This window comes from Bombina bombina, chromosome 1 (assembly GCF_027579735.1).
Source record: "Bombina bombina isolate aBomBom1 chromosome 1, aBomBom1.pri, whole genome shotgun sequence".
NCBI classification, from domain to species: Eukaryota; Metazoa; Chordata; class Amphibia; order Anura; family Bombinatoridae; genus Bombina; species Bombina bombina.
The window spans coordinates 455829108-455851584 of NC_069499.1; the positions used below are offsets into that span (position 1 = coordinate 455829108).

Here is a 22477-nt window from a genome sequence, read left to right on the forward strand (position 1 = left end):
AAATTGTGGTTCCTTCATTATGTCCTAACCTAAGAATTCTAAGGAGAAATCGTTGCATTCTTTGGATGTTGTTAGAGCTTTGAAATATTATGTTGAAGCTACTAAATCTTTCCGAAAGACTTCTAGTCTATTTGTTATCTTTTCCGGTTCTAGAAAAGGCCAGAAAGCTTCTGCCATTTCTTTGGCATCTTGGTTGAAATCTTTAATTCATCTTGCCTATGTTGAGTCGGGTAAAACTCCGCCTCAGAGGATTACAGCTCATTCTACTAGGTCAGTTTCTACTTCCTGGGAGTTTAGGAATGAAGCTTCGGTTGATCAGATTTGCAAAGCAGCAACTTGGTCCTCTTTGCATACTTTTACTAAATTCTACCATTTTGATGTATTTTCTTCTTCTGAAGCAGTTTTTGGTAGAAAAGTACTTCAGGCAGCGGTTTCAGTTTGAATCTTCTGCTTATGTTTTTCATTAAACTTTATTTTGGGTGTGGATTATTTTCAGCAGGAATTGGCTGTCTTTATTTTATCCCTCCCTCTCTAGTGACTCTTGTGTGGAAAGATCCACATCTTGGGTAATCATTATCCCATACGTCACTAGCTCATGGACTCTTGCTAATTACATGAAAGAAAACATAATTTATGTAAGAACTTACCTGATAAATTCATTTCTTTCATATTAGCAAGAGTCCATGAGGCCCGCCCTTTTTTTGTGGTGGTTATGATTTTGTATAAAGCACAATTATTCCAATTCCTTATTTTATATGCTTTCACACTTTTTTATCACCCCACTTCTTGGCTATTCGTTAAACTGAATTGTGGGTGTGGTGAGGGGTGTATTTATAGGCATTTTGAGGTTTGGGAAACTTTGCCCCTCCTGGTAGGAATGTATATCCCATACGTCACTAGCTCATGGACTCTTGCTAATATGAAAGAAATGAATTTATCAGGTAAGTTCTTACATAAATTATGTTTTTTATTGAGGTAATTGAAACATACAATATAGGTTGAAAATACAATTTCAAATGTTCTCGAAAGACAGGTTACAGTATGACATGCAGTTCACCAACACAATAAATAACCTTGTGAATATTACCGCCAGTACATAAATTATTAGTTTAACCCCTAAATAGAATTATAACGGTGAAACCTAATTTTTTAATTGTACCTTATATGCGGCTCTGTGTGCACAATTATGTTACTATACCAACTCTATCAACTATATATCAAATCAAGGGAGCAATACAATATGAACCAATATTAGATTATCATAATATAGTACAAAAACATATTAGAGTGCAGGAGGACATGGGACTTATTGGTGAGAATAATACGATGATAAACTTAATGTCCTAAAATGAATATTTAGAATGTCAGGGAGGGGCAAATCTAAAATTATAACACAAAACACCCACAATTAGACAACCTTTACATACTTAATTATCTGTATATGGGATCTTAATGTGACCATTCCATGTCTAAAGAGTGCATGTTTCTAGCTATATCAGGAGCATCCTATATCAAGTACAGGTGAAAGATATAGTATGACTGGCTCAATAAACTATCTAATACATATCCTAGATACTGATAGAAAAGAGGGTCAGAGTACAAAGTAGAAATCACAATCGTTATGATAAAGCTTAACCCCATAACAGTCTGGTTTAATGGCGGGCAAAATCAGTATCCTAGAAACCCATAATATTAGGAGCATCATACAGTTGGGCAGAACGTTAGTTAAGTGCAACAATAGATAACATAGCAATGGCTGTCAAATAATCTTGTACTAAATATGATACAATTAAAGTTCAACCAAAGCTGTCCATGGCAAATTATAAACTGCTGCGTATTGTAACACTAGGAGAGTCATGTGGAAATGGTTGGCCCTGTATCAGTCCGGTATTGCCAAGAATGTACATCACCCTACTCCGGATCTCCAGGATCGCATCTGATAACTAACTTTCACACCGCATCCCATTGCCAATCTCAAAATGTCGCTAAGGGAAGCTGCTACACAAAGCATAATGTAAGCACGAACAGCAAGGCCACACTTCAGCGAAATGAATATAGGGGCGGTAGGTAGGAGCTCCGTGCCTGTCATGAGTGCGCTCAGCCCAGTTCCCACTCTCTCTTGTTGTGTGAGTTCCGATTGCTCTTGATTGTCCACCGCATTGTGTGTGACACAGAGACCTCGGTCTGAGAATGACATCCTCTCCACACTTTGCAGTGACATAGCCAGACTTTGCTGGAGGCCCACATCGGGAGCGTGGGTTTCCAGTCCAAGTTCCACATCACAATTGCTAGAAAACTGCAACACAGCTGGCTCCCGTAGCATGGCGCAAAAGCTAATTTCAAAGGATTTGCTCCAAAACACTCAGTATGCCTTCCATTGTCATGCTGTAATCTCGTAGGAGATGTTATCCACCCTCAAGCATAGTTTGTAACAGAGAGAGCTTATTTCAAAAAGAGGGATTTCTTCAGCGCAAATGACTGACTAGTTCGATGCGTTAGATCGATGAAGGGGGGGACAGGGAAAGGTATAGGCCGCTCCAAGGCCTCTGTAACACACCTTCCCTGATCAGGTCTGCATGTTCTCGTTGGTCAGAGAGAGTTAGATTGATCTGATCCTTGAGTTGTGATGATCTCAGATCCCCTAGAAAGAGTCAGGTCTGCAGGTCTCAGAGAGAATAAACGGCCGTTTATAACTACAAGGTGGAGAACTACTTAACAGCAGCCATCTTATTCGGTGGTCGGACACGCCCCCCCCTTATCCATATTTTTAATAATCAAATACTATTTTTTAATATAATTATATTTACCACTTCATAAATATAAGTAATATGTATTGCTGCCTTAGGCATAGGTCTAGTTTGCATTCTGTAGATATGTTCTTGCATATGTTATTATATTTAAATATATACTGATATTTCTATTAGAATATAAGTTCAACTATTCCTATACATGAGACAACAATAAATATTACTTATAACAATTTATTTCTACATTAAAACACTTGCATTATTTGCAAGTTTTATCATTTCAATAGAAAATAGGTCTCAAAAAGCACAATTTTCCTCTTTTACACCTAGTTGAGATGGGTGTAATATTTCTCAATGTTTCGACAGCCTCCGACAGTATATTAATGGTTTGCGCTTTCATTGGAAACCTGGTATAATTTATCGATTAACGGCTTCTATTACTTTCTATGGGACGCGAAGATTTTTTCGGCAGCCAGAGTCCAGCTGCCGATATTGAAGTATAACGCGCCATTGGAAACAGTCGATAAACGATATTGCTTTCGACAGCATATTTAACGGTTTGCGAGTGCACGCAAACTTAATAACGACTCAATGGAAGCGAGCCCTTAGTTATTTACCATTAGAAATACATTGATAATTATGAAATTATTGGGAGGGGAACTATCTCCAATCATTCATATTTGTTCAACTTTTCAGCTGTTCTTTTTTGGAAGAAGAAAAATAACTATTACCTCAATAATAATAATTTATATGGTTTTATTTAACTAAAACAATAACATTATAGGTTCAATTTCATTTATACTGCTTGTCCTTCCCTCTTTACACTTAGGTCCTTGTGCAGATCTATTCTACTCCAACAAATCTGCTATTCATTGAGCTTCTTGAAACTTTCATGATTCAGATAGAGTATACAATGTTAAACAACTTTTCTATGTACTCCTATTATCTAATTTGCCTTGGTCTATTGGTATCCTTTGCTTAAACACATACCTAGGTAGGCTCAGGAGCAGCAGTGCACTCCTGGAACAAAGGATACCAAGAGAATGAAACAAATTTGATAATAGAAGTTTATCTAATAGTTGTTTAAATTTGAATGTTCTATCTAAATCATGGAAGGTAAATGTTAGGTGTATGTCCCTTTATGGTCCATTTCTCAACTGTAGAAGAGGCGTGATATTTCTGCAAATATAAATTCACAGTTTTGAGAACTACAAAACCAATAATATGTGATAATATCTTCTTGAAAAAAATGCTAAAAATAATCTTACAGAAACCTCTGGGGGAGTATGACATTGTGAATAGATGAATACAATTTATTTACCAAAAAAAATAAACATTACAGACATGAATGTATAGCCTCATGTTACATAATAATAATAATAATAATAATAATAATAATAATAAAAAAGCTTATTGAATTACCTTTGGAATATAATTGGTTAGATATAAGCGAGAAAGAAAACGCACCACCAAGCGCAAGTTAAATTTGCGTTTGTCATGTTTAGCACAAGTGAAGACCTTGTGTAAAGGGCTAGGGCTAAAAATAAATACATTCAAATAAAGTGTTACACATATATATATATATATATATATATATATATATACAGTATATATAAACACACACACACACACTATATAATAACAATGATTCATATATTAATTAGACATTTTTATAAGGGTTAAAAGATATATGGTATATGACAAGGTGTTTGAATGGAAAGGGCTATATTGTGTATTTATATATATATATATATCACACAAACTACCACCAAATGATACAGCGCAATACTATCCCAGCAAAGATTAAAAATGATTATTTAAATGAAATGTTCTATTCAAATGATGAATAATTTCTAACCTAACAATAATAAAAATATATATATGATAATCTGTATATTAATTTACGAAATTAAACAAAAAATATATAATATAAAGAAAATAAAAAATAAATAAATAAATAAATGAAATAAAGTCTTATAAATAGGAACCAATAATTTTGTATAAATCCAAATGTGGGCACAGTCTTACTGTTGATTGTAGTTGTTCCAAATGATTTTACTTTCAGACCCAGCTGCAGCTATTTCAAACACACTGCTTGTCTTGCAGTTTAATCGCCAAACACTTCTCTCCCAGAAAAACAGCGCAGTCTGTGAAAGAAAGAAGGACTCCAATAGTGCAATATTGTATGAAATAAGCACTCTTTATTTACAACAAGTAAGCCAAATACTCACAATATCTGGCGTGGTTAAAATCACATAAAGGTATCTTTGAAATAACAGCTGATCTAGAGCAGTCCTGTGGTCTGTACAAGCTTGGGAAGTGAACAGCGATGTACCCGGTCGGCGTGTGACGTCACCACCCGACAACAGCTGATTCTGTTAAACACTCCGTCTGCATACACTGACTCACAGTGCTCTCTGGATCTCGGCCTCAACGCGTTTCTCGCCCCCTGCTGGGCGCTTTGTCAAGAGGAATAATTACCAATCCTTTACTACTCTATTTATACACAATCTACTAGCGCCATCTAGCTTTCATGAGCAGAATGACCATTAAATTACAATTGATATTATATACATAATACACAAATACCTATCTTGTTTCGATTCCCTAAAACCAATTAATAACATATATAGCATCATTTCACCTCAAATGGTTAGTATTAAAAAACATATAAAAATAATTAATTCTATAATAAATTACCTTCTATTTTTCTAAAAACATTATAACAATTTTTTAAAAAATACAATAAAATAACTACATACATTATCATATAATTCCAATACTTATAAAAATCTAAACTGATACACCAATTCATATTAATAGCTATATAACAACACCTTCTAGTCCGCAATCAGATTGTTGATAACTTTTAAAACCTAAAAGAAAGTCAGTCTACGTAATAAAAGCTGCCACATCTAAATCAACATTTAGACCATTAGGCGCGAGAGTCCCCAGTTTATATATCCAAAATGTCTCTCTGCGCCTAAGGTCCAAAAGTCTATTGCCACCCCTAGGATTGGGTTTGACCATTTCAATACCTTTCACAGTCAAGCATTTTGGATCACATGCATGGCTCTGAGAGTAATGAATTGGTACACTATGTTTTAATATTGGTTTTTTTATGTTGTAAACATGTTCACTATATCTTTTTGATAGGCATCTCTTCGTACGACCTACATACTTTAGCCCACAGCTGCACTCTAATAAATAAACTACATAGGTACTCTTACAGGTAATAAATTGTTTAACCCTAAACTCTTGTCCTGTTACTGATCTAAAAACAGATCTCTCTTTATTAATGCATTTGCACATAGGACATCTTGCTTTATGGCATCTATATGTGCCCTTTAAACTCAAAAAGTTATCATTAATATTACATTGTATTGGTTTACTCTCTTTTAACTTACTGGGGGCAAGTAAATTCTTTAAACTAGTATTCTTCCTATACACTACCTTCGGATTTATATCTAAACTTTCTTTTAATAGGGGGTCCCCCTTTAATATAGGCCAATATTTATGCAATATTTTCTTCACATTCATAATACCCTCACCATATGTGGTGATAAATTTGACAGACTGTTTATCTTGTCCACAAGATTTTTCTTTTTGTTTACTTAATAATGTTTCCCTATCTAAAATCTCCACTTGATCCATGATATATGTGACATGTTCCCCATTATGGGCCTTACAAATTAATTTTTCTTTTAAAACTTCTGCTTCAGTATGGTAGTCACTTACTCTAGAACAATTCCTTTTTAGCCTTATAAATTGACTTTTGGGAATATTTTTTACCCATTTTTTGTAATGGCCACTAGTGGCATGCAATAAGCTGTTACTGTGCACTGATTTTCTATAATTCTTAGTATAAATTTTATTGTCCTCTACAAACACCAATAGATCTAAGAATTCAATCATTTGGTTTTGTATATTACCAACAAATTTTACATTGAACTCATTGGTGTTTAAAAAGTCAATAAAATTAGCTGCCTCAATCTCTGATCCCTCCCAAATTATAAAAACATCATCGATAAAACGCTTATAGAATATTAAATTATGTTTAAAAGGGCCATCTCTATAAATAAATTCATCTTCAAATAAACCCATAAATAAATTAGCATACGATGGGGCAAATTTCGTCCCCATCGCAGTGCCACATATTTGATGGTAAAAATCCTTTTCAAATTGAAAATAGTTGTGTTCTAAGATAAATTTCATACAATGTTCTAAAAACTTAATTTGATGGTCTGGAAAGATTCTTTTTTTCTTTAAAAAATATGAACTAGCCTTTATTCCAATTGAATGTTGTATTATGGTGTACAATGAGGTTACATCACAAGTGATGAATCTCATATCACTATTCCATTTAACCTTCTTAAGTTCCTGTATTAGGTGTACACCATCCCTAAGATAAGAATTAAGTTGAGTAACAAGTGGATTCAGAAAATAATCAATGTAACTCGATAGATTGGCCGTTAATGAATCTATCCCAGATACAATCGGTCTCCCTGGAGGGTTGGAGACCGATTTATGTATCTTGGGAAGATGATACATAACCGCCAATCTAGGGTGTTCATTATATAAAAAATTAAACTCATCTTTAGTTAGAATTTTTTCTGACAATCCTATACTTAAAACACCTTTTAGTTCTAATAAAAATGCCTTTGTGGGGTCATTCTTTAATTTATTATATGTAGTTGAATCATTTAATAAACGTAATGCTTCAGCAATATAAACTTAAGATCCTGTATCACTATCCCCCCACCTTTGTCGGCTTGGCGGATAGTGATATTGTTATTTTTCATCAATTGATTCAAACTACTTCTTTCAAATTTGTTAAGGTTATCTTTAAAATTTATATCAACTGGTAATGATTCAAGTTCTTTTTCGACTAAATTCTTAAAAGTCTTAATATATTCACCTTGTGCATTGATTGGGTAAAATGTAGATTTAGCTTTTTTATCGCTATGTATAAAAATGTCATTTGATTCAATGGGAGAGTCACTTCCTAATAATAAATTCATGTTTTCCAGAGTTTCAACATCATCAACCTGAAGTACACTTTTGTATCTAGCTCCAGACTGTGTATTTTTTTGAGCAAAAAATCTCTTAAGCGTAATGTTTCTTATGAATCTCTGGAAATCAATGAATACCTGGAATTTATCTAGATTCTTTTTTGGGGCAAAAGATAAGCCCTTATATAAGTACATTGTCCCTTTAAATACTTGAAAACATAAAAAAAAATGCATTCCATTGTTCTTCACATAGGAGAAAATATGGTTTGTATTTTTAAATATATATTCCTATATATATCTGAATATACCTATATAAATATTAAAAAAATATGCTGTGTAAAATATGAATAATTCATGTCAGGTTGAGTGCGCTTGGTTTAACCCAGTGTTGGCTTTTTATTCATCAGCCACTCTATTAAAGTCTTTAGGGAGAAGAAGTTAACACAGTAGCAATATCCAAAGTTCTGAAGTTAGGAGCGCCAGGTTTCGCTCGAGCACAAACCATTTACTTTAATTTGTAATACGCATTCTAACCCGCATGCATAAAAAAGTTTACTTCCAGTGGTGTTTGCGCTCAAGCATAAGTGCTAAATAGCATGCCACTTGTAATCTAACCCAATGTATGTTAAATCAAAAATTATCTTTAGATAAAAATTCTCCTCAAAAAGCATTTTATTTAAAAAAAAATCATATTTAAATTGGAAAACAAATTGACTTAAACGAATAAAATCTGATTTTTTTTTTAAATCAATGATTTTTTTCCACCCTGGTTCATGAAAAAATTATGGCCTAGATTACGAGTTTTGCGTTAGAGGCTATGCGGTGCTAACGAGCAGTTTTGTCTCACTGCTCACTTACCTACAGCGCTGGTATTACGAGTTTTCAGAAACCCGTCGTTAAAAGACAAGAAGTGAGCGTTGAGCAAAATTTTGCTCATTACCGCACTCCAATACCAGCACTGCTTAAGTCAGCGGTGAGCTGGTCGTATGTGCTCATGCACGATTTCCCCATTGGAATCAACGGGGAGAGCCGGCTGAGAAAAAGCCTAACACCTGCAAAAAAGCAGCGTAAAACTCCTTACTGCAGCCCCATTGATTCCTATGGGGAAATTAAAGTTATGTCTACACCTAACACCCTAAACACCCCTAATCTTACACTTATTAACCCTAATCTGCCACCCCCGACATTGCCAACACCTACATTATAATTATTAACCCCTAATCTGCTGCCCCCAACATCGCAGACACCTACATACTATTTATTAACCCCTAATCTGCCTTCCCCAATGTCGCCGCAACCTACCTACATTTATTAACCCCTAATCTGCCACCCCAACATTAAAGTTATTAACCCCTAACACCCCCTAACTTAAATATAATTACAATAAATCTAAATAAAAATTCCTATAATTAACTAAATTATTCCTATTTAAACTAAATACTTACCTGTAAAATAAACCCTAAGAAAGCTACAATATAACTAATAGTTACATTAGCTATCTTAGGGTTTATTTTTAATTTACAGGCAAGTTTGTATTTATTTTAACTAGGTAGAATAGTTATTAAATAGTTAATAACTATTTAATAACTACCTAGCTAAAATAAATACAAATTTGCCTGTAAAATAAAACCTAACCTAAGTTACAATAACACCTAACACTACACTATAATTAAATAAATTAACTAAATTAAATACAATTACCTAAATTAAATTAGCTAAAGTACAAAAAACAAACACTAAATTACAGAAAATAATAAACAAATTACAGATATTTAAATTAATTACACCTAATTTAATAGCCCTATTAAAATAAAAAAATAAAAAAATAAAAACCTAGCCTAAACTAATCTACCAATAGCCCTTAAAAGGTCCTTTTGTGGGGCATTGCCCCAAAGTAATCAGCTCTTTTACCTGTAAAAAAAAATACAAACAACCCCCCAACAGTAAAACCCACCATCCACACAACCAACCCCCCAAATAAAATACTATCTAAAAAAAACCTAAGCTCCCCATTGCCCTGAAAATGGCATTTGGATGGACATTGCTCTTAAAAGGGCAGATAGCTCTATTGCAGCCCAAAGTCCCTAACCTAAAAATAATACCCACCCAATACACCCTTAAAAAAACCTAACACTAACCCCCTGAAGATCAACTTACCGGGAGAAGTCTTCATCCAAGCCGTGCCGAAGTCCTCAATGAAGCCGGGAGAAGTCTTCATCCAAGCCGGGTGAAATGGTCATCCAGACGGGCAGAAGTCTTCATCCAGATGGCATCTTCTATCTTCATCCATCTGGCGCGGAGTGGGTCCATCTTCAAGACATCCGACGTGGAGCATCCTCCTCATCCGACGACTAATGCTGAATGAAGGTACCTTTAAGTGACGTCATCCAAGATGGTGTCCCTTAGATTCCGATTGGCTGATAGAATTCTATCAGCCAATCGGAATTAAGGTAGAAAAAATCCTATTGGCTGATGCAATCAGCCAATAGGATTGAAGTTCAATCCTATTGGCTGATCCAATCAGCTAATAGGATTGAGCTCACATTCTATTGGCTGTTAGGGTTAGGGGTGTCACGCAAGGTAACTACCACAGCTTTCAAAAAGTCCTTTTTCAATGGAACTTCCACAGCGCCGGTATTACGAGTTTGCCTGGGAGGCCAAAAGTGAGCGGTACAGCCTATAACTACAAGATCCGTACCGTAAACTGAAAGTCAGTAGTTATGGGTTTTATGTTACAAAGCCGTAACATAAAATGTATAACTAAAGTGCTAAAAAGTACACTAACACCCATAAACTACCTATTAACCCCTAAACCGAAGCCCTCCCGCATCGCAAACACTAAAATAAATTTCTTATCCCATAATCTGCTGCTCCCGACATCACCACCACTATAAAAAACATATTAACCCCTAAACCGCCGTACTCCCGCATCGCAAACATTAGTTAAATATTGTTAACCCATAATCTGCTGTCCCTAACATCGCCGCAATTTACATTATTGTTATTAACCCCTAATCTGATGCCCCCAAAATCACGGCCACTATACTAAAGTTATTAAACCCTAAACCTAACCCTATGTCTAACCCTAACCCTAACACCCACTAACTTTAACATAATTAAAATAAATCTAAATAAAAATTACAATTAATACCTAAATAATTCCTATTTAAAACTAAATACTTACCTGTATTCTATTCTATCTATTTTAGGTTTTATTTTTAGTTCACAGCTAAGTTTGTATTTATTTTAACTAGGTAGACTAGTTAGTAAATAGTTATAAACTATTTACTAACTACCTAGTTAAAATAAATACAAACTTACCTGTAAAATAAAACTTAACCTGTCTTACACTAACACCTAACACTACAATTAAATCAATTAGATTAATTAAATACAATTAACTCAATTACAAAAAATAATAAACACTAAATTACACAAAATAAAAAAGAAATTATCAAATATTTAAACTAATTACACCTAATCTAATAGCCCTATCAAAATAAAAAAGCCCCCCAAAATAAAAAAACCCTAACCTAAACTAAACTGCCAATAGCCCTTAAAAAATCAGCTCTTTTACCTGTAAAAAAATACAAACAACCCCCCAATAGTAAAACCCACCACCCACACAACCGAACCCCCCAATTAAAATCCTATCTAAAAAAACCTAAGCTCCCCATTGCCCTGAAAAGGGCATTTGGATGGGCATTGCCCTTAAAAGGGCATTTAGCTCTTTTTCAGCCCAAACCCTAAGCTAAAAATAAAACCCACCCAATAAACCCTTAAAAACACTAACCCCCGAAGATCCACTTACAGGTTTTGAAGACCGGACATCCATCCTCAACGAAGCCAGGAGAAGTCTTCATCCAAGCGGGCAGAAGTCCTCAACGAAGCTGGGAGAAGTCTTCATCCAAGCGGCAAGAAGTCGTCCTCCAGACGGGCAGAAGTCTTCATCTAGACGGCATCTTCTATCTTCATCCTTCCGACACGGAGATTCAATCCTATTGGCTGATCCAATCAGCCAATAGGATTGAGTTTGCATTCTATTGGCTGATCCAATCAGCCAATAGGATTGAGTTTGCATTCTATTGGCTGTTCCAATCAGCCAATAGAATGCAAGCTCAATCCTATTGGCTGATTGCATCAGCCAATAGGATTTTCTTCACCTTTATTTCCGATTGGCTGATAGAATTCTATTCTTTTAAGGGCAATGCCCATCCAAATGCCCTTTTCAGGGCAATGGGGAGCTTTGGTTTTTAGATAGCATTTTATTTGGGGGGTTTGGTTGTGTGGGTGGTGGGTTTTACTGTTTTAGGGGTATGTTTGTATTTTTATTTGCCAGGTAAAAGAGCTGATATCTTTGGGGCAATGCCCAGCAAAAGGCCCTTTTAAGGGCTATTGGCAGTTTAGTTTAGGCTAGGGTTTCTTTTATTTTGGGGGGGCTTTTTTATTTTGATAGGGCTATTAGATTAGGTTTAATTAGTTTAAATATTTGATAATTTCTTTTTTATTTTGTGTAATTTAGTGTTTATTATGTTTTGTAATTTAGTTAATTGTATTTAATTAATGTAATTGATTTAATTGTAGTGTAAGGTTAGGTGTTAGTGTAAGACAGGTTAGGTTTTATATTACAGGTAAATTTATATTTATTTTAACTAGGTAGTTAGTAAATAGTTAATAACTTTTTACTAACTAGTCTACCTAGTTAAAATAAATACAAACTTACCTGTGAAATAAAAATAAAACCTAAGATAGCTATGATATAACTATTAGTTATATTGTAGCTAGCTTAGGGTTCATTTTATAGGTAAGTATTTAGTTTTAAATAGGAATTATTTAGGTATAATTGTAATTTTTATTTAGATTTATTTTAATTATGTTAAAGTTAGTGGTGTTATGGTTAGGGTTAGACTTAGGGTTAGGTTTAGGGGTTAATAACTTTAGTATAGTGGCAGCGACATTGGGGGCGGCAGATTAGGGGTTAATAACTTTAGTATAGTGGTGGCGATATTGGGGACGGCAGATTAGGGGTTAATAACTGTAATGTAGGTGGCGGCGACATTGGGGGTGACATATTAGGTGTTAATAAGTGTAATGTAGGTGGCGACGGTGTCGGGCAGCAGATTAGGGGTTAAGTGTAGGTAGGTCGCGGAGATGTTGGGGACGGCAGATTAGGTGTTAATAACTATAGACAGGCATTGGCAATGTCAGGGGTGGCAGATTAGGGGTTAATAAGTATAATGTAGGTGTCAGCGATGTCGGGGGCGGCAGATTAGGGGTGTTTAGACTCAGGGTTTATGTTAGGGTGTTAGGTGTAAACATAACTTTTTATTTCCCCATAGGAATTAATGGGGCTGCATTCCGGAGCTTTACGCTCCTTTATTGCAGGTGTTAGGCTTTTTTTTAGCTGGCTCTCCCCATTGATGTCTATGGGGAAATCCTGCATGAGCACGTAAACCCAGCTCAAAGCAGCGCTGGTATTTGGGTGTGGTATGGAGCTCAATGGAGCTCAACGCTGCAATATTGCCTACTAACGCCGGGTTTTTGCAAACCTGTAATAGCAGCGCTATAGGGAGGTGAGTGGTGGAAATAACTTGCAAGTTAGCACTGAGCTGCTCATAACGCAAAACTCGTAATCTAGCCGTAAAGGATTTAAATAGGGGACACATTCAGAAAGCAATCGCCTAGATTTAGAGTTCTGCGTTAGCCCTCCAAACCAGCGTTAAGGGGTCCTAACGCTGGTTTTGGCCGCCCGCTGGTATTTAGAGTCAGTCAGAAAAGGGTCTAACGCTCACTTTCCAGCTGCGACTTTCCCATACCACAGATCCCCTTAAGTCAATTGCGTATCCTATCTTTTCAATGGGATCTTTCTAACGCTGGTATTTAGAGTCTTGGCTGAAGTGAGCGTTAGAACTCTAACGACAAGACTCCAGCCGCAGAAAAAAGTCAGGAGTTAAGAGCTTTATGGGCTAACGCCGGTTCATAAAGCTCTTAACTACTGTGCTCTAAAGTACACTAACACCCATAAACTACCTATGTACCCCTAAACGGAGGTCCCCCCACATCGCCGCCACTCTAATAAAAAAATTTAACCCCTAATTTGCCGACCGCACACCGCCGCAACCTACATTATCCCTATGTACCACTAATCTGCTGCCCCTAACATCGCCGACACCTCCATAATATTTATTAACCCCTAATCTGCCCCCCCCCCACGTTGCCGCTATCTAACTACACTTATTAACCCCTAATCTGCCGACCGGAGCTCGCCGCTACTCTAATAAATGTATTAACCCCTAAAGCTAAGTCTAACCCTAACACTAACACCCCCCTAAATTAAATATAATTTAAATCTAACGAAATAAAATAAATCTTATTAAATAAATTAATCCTATTTAAAGCTAAATACTTACCTGTAAAATAAACCCTAATATAGCTACAATATAACGAATAATTATATTGTAGCTATTTTAGGATTTATATTTATTTTACAGGCAACTTTGTATTTATTTTAACTCGGTACAATAGCTATTAAATAGTTAATAACTATTTAATAGCTACCTAGTTAAAATAATCACAAAATGGCTGGTAAGGTAAAAGAGCTGTTAACTTTTTATTTTAGAATAGGGTAGGGCATTTTTTATTTTGGGGGGCTTTGTTATTTTTTTAGGGGGCTTAGAGTAGGTGTAATTAGTTTAAAATTCTTGTAATTTTTTTTTATTTTTTGTAATTTAGTGTTTGTTTTTTTTTGTAATTTATTTTATTTGATTTAATTGTAGATAATTGTAGATAGTTTAGTTAATTCATTTATTGAAAGTGTAGTGTTAGGTTTAATTTTAACTTAGGTTAGGATTTATTTTATACCTGTAAAATAAATCCTAACCTAAGTTAAAATTAAACCTAACACTACACTTTCAATAAATTAATTAACTAAACTATCTACAATTAAATCAACTACACTAAATTACAAAAAAAACAAACACTAAATTACAAAAATAAAAAAAAATTACAAGAATTTTAAACTAATTACACCTACTCTAAGCCCCCTAAAAAAATAACAAAGCCCCCCAAAATAAAAAAATGCCCTACCCTATTCTAAAATAAAAAGTTAACAGCTCTTTTACCTTACCAGCCCTTAAAAGGGCCTTTTGTGGGGCATGCCCCAAAGTAAACAGCTCTTTTGCATTTAAAAAAAACATACAATACCCCCCCAACATTACAACCCACCATCCACATACCCCTAATCTAACCCAAACACCCCTTAAAAAACCTAACACTAAGCCCCTGAAGATCTTCCTACCTTATCTTCACCACGCCGGGTATCACCGATTCGTCCAGAAGACAGTCCGAAGTCTTCATCCTATCCGGCAAGAAGAGGTCCAGAAGAGGGTCCGAAGTCTTCATCCTATCTGGCAAGAAGAGGACATCCGGACCGGTAGACATGTTCATCCAGGCGGCATCTTCTATCTTCATCCATTCGGCGGGACCATTTTGAAGCAGCTGACACGGATCCATCCTGATTGGCTGATTCAATCAGCCAATCAGATTTTTCCTACCTTAATTCCGATTGGCTGATAAAATCCTATCAGCCAATGAGAATTCGAGGGACGCCATCTTGGATGACGTCACTTAAAGGAACCTTCATTCGTCGGGAGTCGCCGGAAGAAGAGGATGGATCCGCGTCGGCTGCTTCAAGATGGTCCCGCTCTGCGCCGGATGGATGAAGATAGAAGACGCCGCCTGGATGAACATGTCTACCGGTCCGGATGTCCTCTTCTTGCCGGATAGGATGAAGACTTCGGACCCTCTTCTGGACCTCTTCTTGCCGGATAGGATGAAGACTTTGGACCCTCTTCTGGACGGATCGGTGATACCCAGCGTGGTGAAGATAAGGTAGGGAGATCTTCAGGGGCTTAGTGTTAGGTTTTATAAGGGGTGTTTGAGTTAGATTAGGGGTATGTGGGTGGTGGGTTGTAATGTTGGGGGGGTATTGTATGTTTTTTTAAATGCAAAAGAGCTGTTTTCTTTGGGGCATGCCCCGCAAAAGGCCCTTTTAAGGGCTGGTAAGGTAATAGAGCTGTTAACTTTTTATTTTAGAATAGGGTAGGGCATTTTTTTTATTTTGGGGGGCTTTGTTATTAGTTTAGGGGGCTTAGAGTAGGTGTAATTAGTTTAAAATTCTTGTAATCTTTTTTATTTTTTGTAATTTAGTGTTCGTTTTTTTTGTAATTTAGTTTAGTTGATTTAATTGTAGATAATTGTAGATAGTTTAGTTAATTAATTTATTGATAGTGTAGTGTTAGGTTTAATTGCAACTTAGGTTAGGATTTATTTTACAGGTAATTTTGTAATTATTTTAACTTGGTAGCTATTACATAGTTATTACCTATTTAAAAGCTATTGTACCGAGTTAAAATAAATACAAAGTTGCCTGTAAAATAAATATAAATCCTAAAATAGCTACAATATAATTATTTGTTTTATTGTAGCTATATTAGGGTTTATTTTACAGGTAAGTATTTAGCTTTAAATTGGATTAATTTATTTAATAAGATTTATTTTATTTCGTTAGATTTAAATTATATTTAACTTAGGGGGGTGTTAGTGTTAGGGTTAGACTTAGCTTTAGGGGTTAATACATTTATTAGAGTAGCGGTGAGGTCCGGTCGGCAGATTAGGGGTTAATAAGTGTAGGTAAGGTAGCAGCGACGTTGGGGGGGGGGGGGGCAGATTAGGGGTTAATAAATATAATATAGGGGTCGGCGATGTTAAGGGCAGCAGATTAGGGGTACATAGCTATAATGTAGGTTGCGGCGGTGTACGGAGCGGCAGATTATGGGTTAATAATAAAATGCAGGGGTCAGCAATAGCGTGGGGCGGCAGATTAGGGGTTAATAAGTGTAAGGTTAGGGGTGTTTAGACTCGGGGTACATGTTAGGGAGTTAGGTTAGGAAGTGTTTCCCCATAGGAAACAATGAGGCTGCGTAAGGAGCTGAACGCTGCTTTTTTGCAGGTATTAGGTTTTTTTTTCAGCTCAAACTGCCCCATTGTTTCCTATGGGGATATCGTGCACAAGCACGTTTTTTAAGCTGGCTGCGTCCGTAATCAACGCTGGTATTTAGAGTTGAAGTGGCGGTAAATTATGCTCTACGCTCCCTTTTTGGAGCCTAACGCAGCCCTTCAGAGAACTCTAAATACCAGCATTATTTAAAAGGTGCGGGGGGAAAAAAACACACGTAGCTAACGCACCCCTTCTAACGCAAAACTCTAAATCTAGGTGAATATTTTTTACTATGGGGGCGATGCTCCTGTAAAAAAAAATCAACATGGCTCCTAGAGGGATAAAGTAAAAGTAAATAGTGTGAACACCAAGTTGCCTTGGGCCTAACTTAGCACATTAACTTTCTAATATTTGCCTACCTGATATTATTTCCCAAGAAAGGTGACAATAGTTAGAAAATAATTATATGACTCATAAGACAGGGAAGACAACTGCTGTTAGCATTAGAGATATTTTGTCTAAAACGTCCAGAACAAGCGCCTTCTTGATAGTTAGTACTTAATATCTTGAGTGGGGCACATAACTTTGTACTATGACTGACTGTGATTTACTATATATTACCAACATACATATCCTTTGTCTGCATTGCATTCAAATAGTTGTAGATATGTTTTGCTCATGCTACATATTACTGAAATGTGCTTGGTAAATAAATGTCTAAAAACTGTTTATTTTTTAGGATTGTAAATGGAAAATGTATATGGAGTTAGATGGAGATGAAATTGCAATAACCTATATAAAAGATGTGACATTTACCAGGAATCACCCTGATGCTGAGGTTCTAAAGATGACAAAAGTAAGATACTAAAAGATCCATTTTTTTAAATTCATAGCAATGTTCTTTGACAGCCGCAAAATGTTTTCTCCCTTGTGTTTAAAAGAGGGTTTTGTCTTTAATCTGTTATAGTTTTTGGCTATGTTAATGGTAACATGTCCCTGTCCACACATAGGGATATGGAAATTGTTCATCTCTGTCAATAAGCAATCTGTCCCTAAGGATGAGTAGTGAGAGACAATGGGGTCTATAGCGAATCATGTCCACCAGGCATCGCTAAATGCCAACAGGATACGCTGTCAGCATTTAACATTGCACAAGCATTTGTTGTAAAATGCTTGTGCAATGCCGGCCTTGCACATTCGCGGCCAATCGGCCGCTAGCAGGGGGTGTCAATCATCCCGATTGTATCTGATCGGGATGATTGCAGTCCTCCACCTTACGACCGCTGCTTCTTATCTTAAGTTTCCGGCGAGCCAAAAACATCGGGTGGATAAAGCAGAATCCGCTGCATATTAAATCTGGCCCAATATCTTTAACCTTTTTTTCAAGATATATATATGTATGCACAGACACATGCATACACTCACACACACATGCACACCCATGCATACACAAATACACAAACGTGCGTGCGCACACACACACACACATCCACTTGTAAATACTTCCAGCATCTCTATTAAAAATTTCGTGAATAAAATCACAGAATGAATTAGCTAATTCCTCATGGATAAATGAAGAGTATAATATGATAGACATCAGCCAAAATATTGTGTTAGTGACCAATGCTTGTTGCAGTTTTTCTAATTACATATGCATTATAAAATAATTATAATTTTCATAAAATCATACAATTACTATCTTCAAGTGATAAGTATTTGTTTATTGTTTCTTTAGCCACCATTTGTAATGGAGAGGTGGATTGTGGGAATATCAGACATGGAGACTGTTGAGTGCACTGTGACATATGAGGTAAGTTACTTATAATAAAAACTTGAAAGTAGAAAAAAGGAGAATCCAGTCACTTTATTCTTACTTTTACAAGAGCTTAAGTTACAGGTAATTCATACTGATATTAGTTTTGAAGTCAAAGGACTATTAGATTAATAAATGTACAGTTACCATGGTGGGATGACTGCTCACATGAAAAAAGGGGAATTCTGTCTTTCACGTGATTGTTCTTTACCCCCTCTTTAAATCAGATAGGGAGATAGGGGCTATGTAGTAGCCCCCTACCTCACCACTAGAAATCACTGTTTAATAGTGATCAGCTGCATCCTAGGGGGGCAAGTAGTCTCATTTGAACGAAGGGGTCATTTGTCCCTCTAGCCCAAACAGGGGGGAGATAGGGGCTCCATTATAGCCCCCTCCTTTCCTGGTTAAACAGCATTTTTATACTGCTGCAGGTATCTTCCTCCAACCTCCAACTTACAGGGGCATGTGACCCTTTATTTAAAAGGGCAGACTCCCTGTAATTAGTCTGTGGGCTGAGATAAGGGCTTCCAAATTCATTTCCTCAGCCCATTGGATTTTTTTGTCTCCTAGGCAGACTCCCCTCTTTCAAGTGAGTGGTCACTTGCCCCTCTAGCCCAAACAGTGGGAGAAATAGGAGCACCGTTAAATCTCACCTGAGGTTAAACAACAATTTAAATATTTCTGCAGATAATCGCCATTTTTATGGTGATCACCAGCAACTTGCAGGGCTTGTGACATCTCAGTTGAAAGGGCTGAGATATGGGCTTGCAAAGCCCTTTCCCTCAGCCACCTGGCTTCCCACTACTAGTACCTGCATCAGTAGGTAGTCTCGCCTCCCCCTTGAAACATTAGCATGGGTGCTAGTGGTGACATCACAGGGCCTCCAAGACAGAGGCAGCAATAAGAAAAGGGACTGCAGTCTCCTTGCCCCATCTGCTGTGGAGAATCCGGATTAGAAGGGGGACACCGCAAAGTAGATGTGCATGATAAGAATGCCTTGTAATGTGCATCAAAATAGTTATGTAACTGAGCCACATTAAACCACATGCACACCGATATGATCTGTTTGTCTGTTTGCTTCACTCAAAGGTAGAGTTCAAACATGTAAAGGCCAGATTACAAGTGGTACACTATTTAGCACTTTGCTAGTAGTAAGATTTTTGCGCTTGCCAGGTAGTGTGTGTATTACAAGTTGAAAGTAAAAAAGATGTTAATTGAGCGAAATCTGTTTCGAGCTAACCAAAGGACTTAGAATATCATGACCATGTTAACTTATGTCACATTCCAATGTTCTTCACACACAGCAACATTTTTATTTTTTATTGTAAATATATATTCATACAAATGAGGGCAATGAATTTATTAACTTAAGGGGTATTCCCTCGTACTGACTCATGAAGTAGTGCTTGAGTGGGGGATAAATCAATATTCTTATTCAAGATTTTGCTTAATAGTTTGGAGGTCTGTGACCAAATATTAGAAACATGACGACAGTACATCCCCCTATCTTCATGCCCTCTAAGACATTTCGCTTTAGTCGGATCTGAATTGTGCAGTCTAGAAGGATGGAAGTACCACCTAAATGCGACTTTCATATAATTTTCCTTGAGATGAGCACAAATCGAAAAAGAAGCACCTAGATTTTGAATGGCATACCATTTCTTATCTGACCAGTTAAAATTAATGTCAGTTTCCCATTTTTGCATAAAGGGGAGTTTGGTTGTTGTTGCAGGAATGTTAAATAATGGGTACAATTTAGAGATACTCTCGCTCGGAGTTGGAGGTATTGAAGGCCAGCTAGGTCGGTCTTGGGGATTAAGTTCAGCATAATGATTATAGTTTATAAACGTCTGGCCTATCAGGGTGTCAGCAATACAATACAGACCTCTATTGGCCCACTTTTCTTGGAGAGAAACATCGAAAGAATTGGATAAGGTAACCAACGGGGTCGCCCTAGACCTTTCTGATAGTAGAGGAAATTTATTGTTTAAGAAGTCCCATAGTGATATCGTATGGGAGATGGAAGAGAAAGTCCTCCAAGCTTGAGGTCTATGAGTTCTGTCAGAACAGAGTAGTTTGTATATGGGAGAAACCATTATCATATCTGATTCTAGCTGGGCCCCTTTGAATATTATCTGTTTTATTATGTCATAAAGTTGTTTGGGATGTTCTAGCTGCAAAATAATAAGCAAGTAAGTCTGGTAGACCCATAACTCCCCCTCCTTCTATGGTGACATAACGTTTGCCTGTTGACTCTGGGTTTTTTCCTCTTTCATATAAAAGAAATAATGTCTTTTTGAAGTTTGTTTAACATGTTCACAGGAACAGTAATAGGGAGAATTCTAAACAAATACAGTAACTTTGGGAGTATAGACATCTTAATTGCAATTAATTGACCATACAATCCCATCTCACAAACATACTTTTTATTTGGGAAAGCAATGGGAGGTAGTTAAGTTGGTATAAGTAATCTATCTTATTAGTAAGAGTGACACCCAGGTATCACCTTCCTTTCTCTGCCCATACGAAGTTAAAGATAAGCTTGGTAAATTTCTTAGTGTGCTGTGGTAGATTGATACTAATAGCCTGACATTTGTCATTATTGATCTTATAACCTGAGATTCTCATGAATCTGCCTATGGTAGAGTATATCAAGGGGAGAGAAATCATAGATTTGGTGATAGAAAATATTACATAATCTGCAAATAAACTAATTTTATATTCATGAGAGTTTACAGTGATCCCTGAAATGTCTTTATTCTGTTGAATATGGGCTGCTAGTGGCTCTTATGCATAGTGCAAAGAGCAGTGGTGAGAGGGGGCATCACTGTCTTGTCCTATTTGAAATGTATATAGGTTTTGACTTATATCTAACTATTTGAACAAAGGCTGATGGTTGGGAGTAGAAAGAGTATATTGCAGTGCTGAATATTCCTGTGATATCCATTATTTCCAAAACAGAGTTTAAGTAATTCCAGTTTACTCGTTCAAATGCCTTCTCTGCGTCCAAAGAGAGGAACAGAGAAGGCACTTTGTTTGTTGATGCATAATCAATTAGAGCTATCAATTTCCTAACATTATCTGGGGCTTCCCTGTAGAATATGAAAATCCATCTGATCTGGGTGTATAATTTGGGTAATAGGTCATTCAGCCTGGATGCTAAAATTTTGGAAAAAATCTTGATATCCTGGTTTATGATGGAAATCGGCCTATAATTATTACAATGCTGTTTATTTTTTGCCGGGTTTCAGAATTACTGAGATGCGGGCTATTAAGAGTTAATTGGGAATATTACCTCCTATTAATGTGATTAAAGGTTGTGACCAATAAAGGGCTGATTTCATCTATAAATAGTTTGTAAAAGATGCCAGAGTATCCATCAGGGCCTGGGGCTTTACTAGTTTTAAGATTACGGATAGTTTGCCTTACCTCTTGCAAGGTGATAGCGGAGTTTAATTTATTTAGGTTGTCAGGATCAAGTTTAGGTAATTGACATGCTTGTAAGAATTATTGTGTGTCTGTTATGAGCTGTGCTCTATTACTGCTTGTGGGTGGAGCATAGAGGGTCTGATAAAAATTGGCGAAAGTATCCGCAATAACTTGTGGATGGTTAGTGGTGGACCCGTTAGGTATTTGGATTTGTTGGACTGATGTTAATCTGGTGACCCTGAGAAGCTAATTAATGACTAACTTGAACTTGTAAATAATAATGACAACCAACAAACTAATAAAGATTAAAAAAAAACAGGTGATAGAATGATATTTGTCACCCAATATAATACCTTGGCTCCTAAAATTTCAAATATTATTAATAAATATTGGTATATTCTAAAAGATTGCAACCCTCAGATTGAAAATTTTCAACAAAATACGATGACGGCATATAAAAAAACAAAAACTTGAGAGA

At 36.3% G+C, this 22477-nt stretch overlaps 1 protein-coding gene across 1 annotated transcript in view; it reads left to right on the forward strand.

The window, feature by feature from the left end:
• The window catches only part of MAP3K20 (mitogen-activated protein kinase kinase kinase 20), a 543230-nt gene that overhangs the window by 483782 nt on the left and 36971 nt on the right, over nucleotides 1-22477 (forward strand). The window contains exons 15-16 of the mRNA XM_053712840.1: nucleotides 17497-17613; nucleotides 18493-18567. Of these exons, the coding sequence (XP_053568815.1) occupies nucleotides 17497-17613; nucleotides 18493-18567 (192 nt within the window). The remainder of the gene's footprint in view (nucleotides 1-17496; nucleotides 17614-18492; nucleotides 18568-22477) is intronic.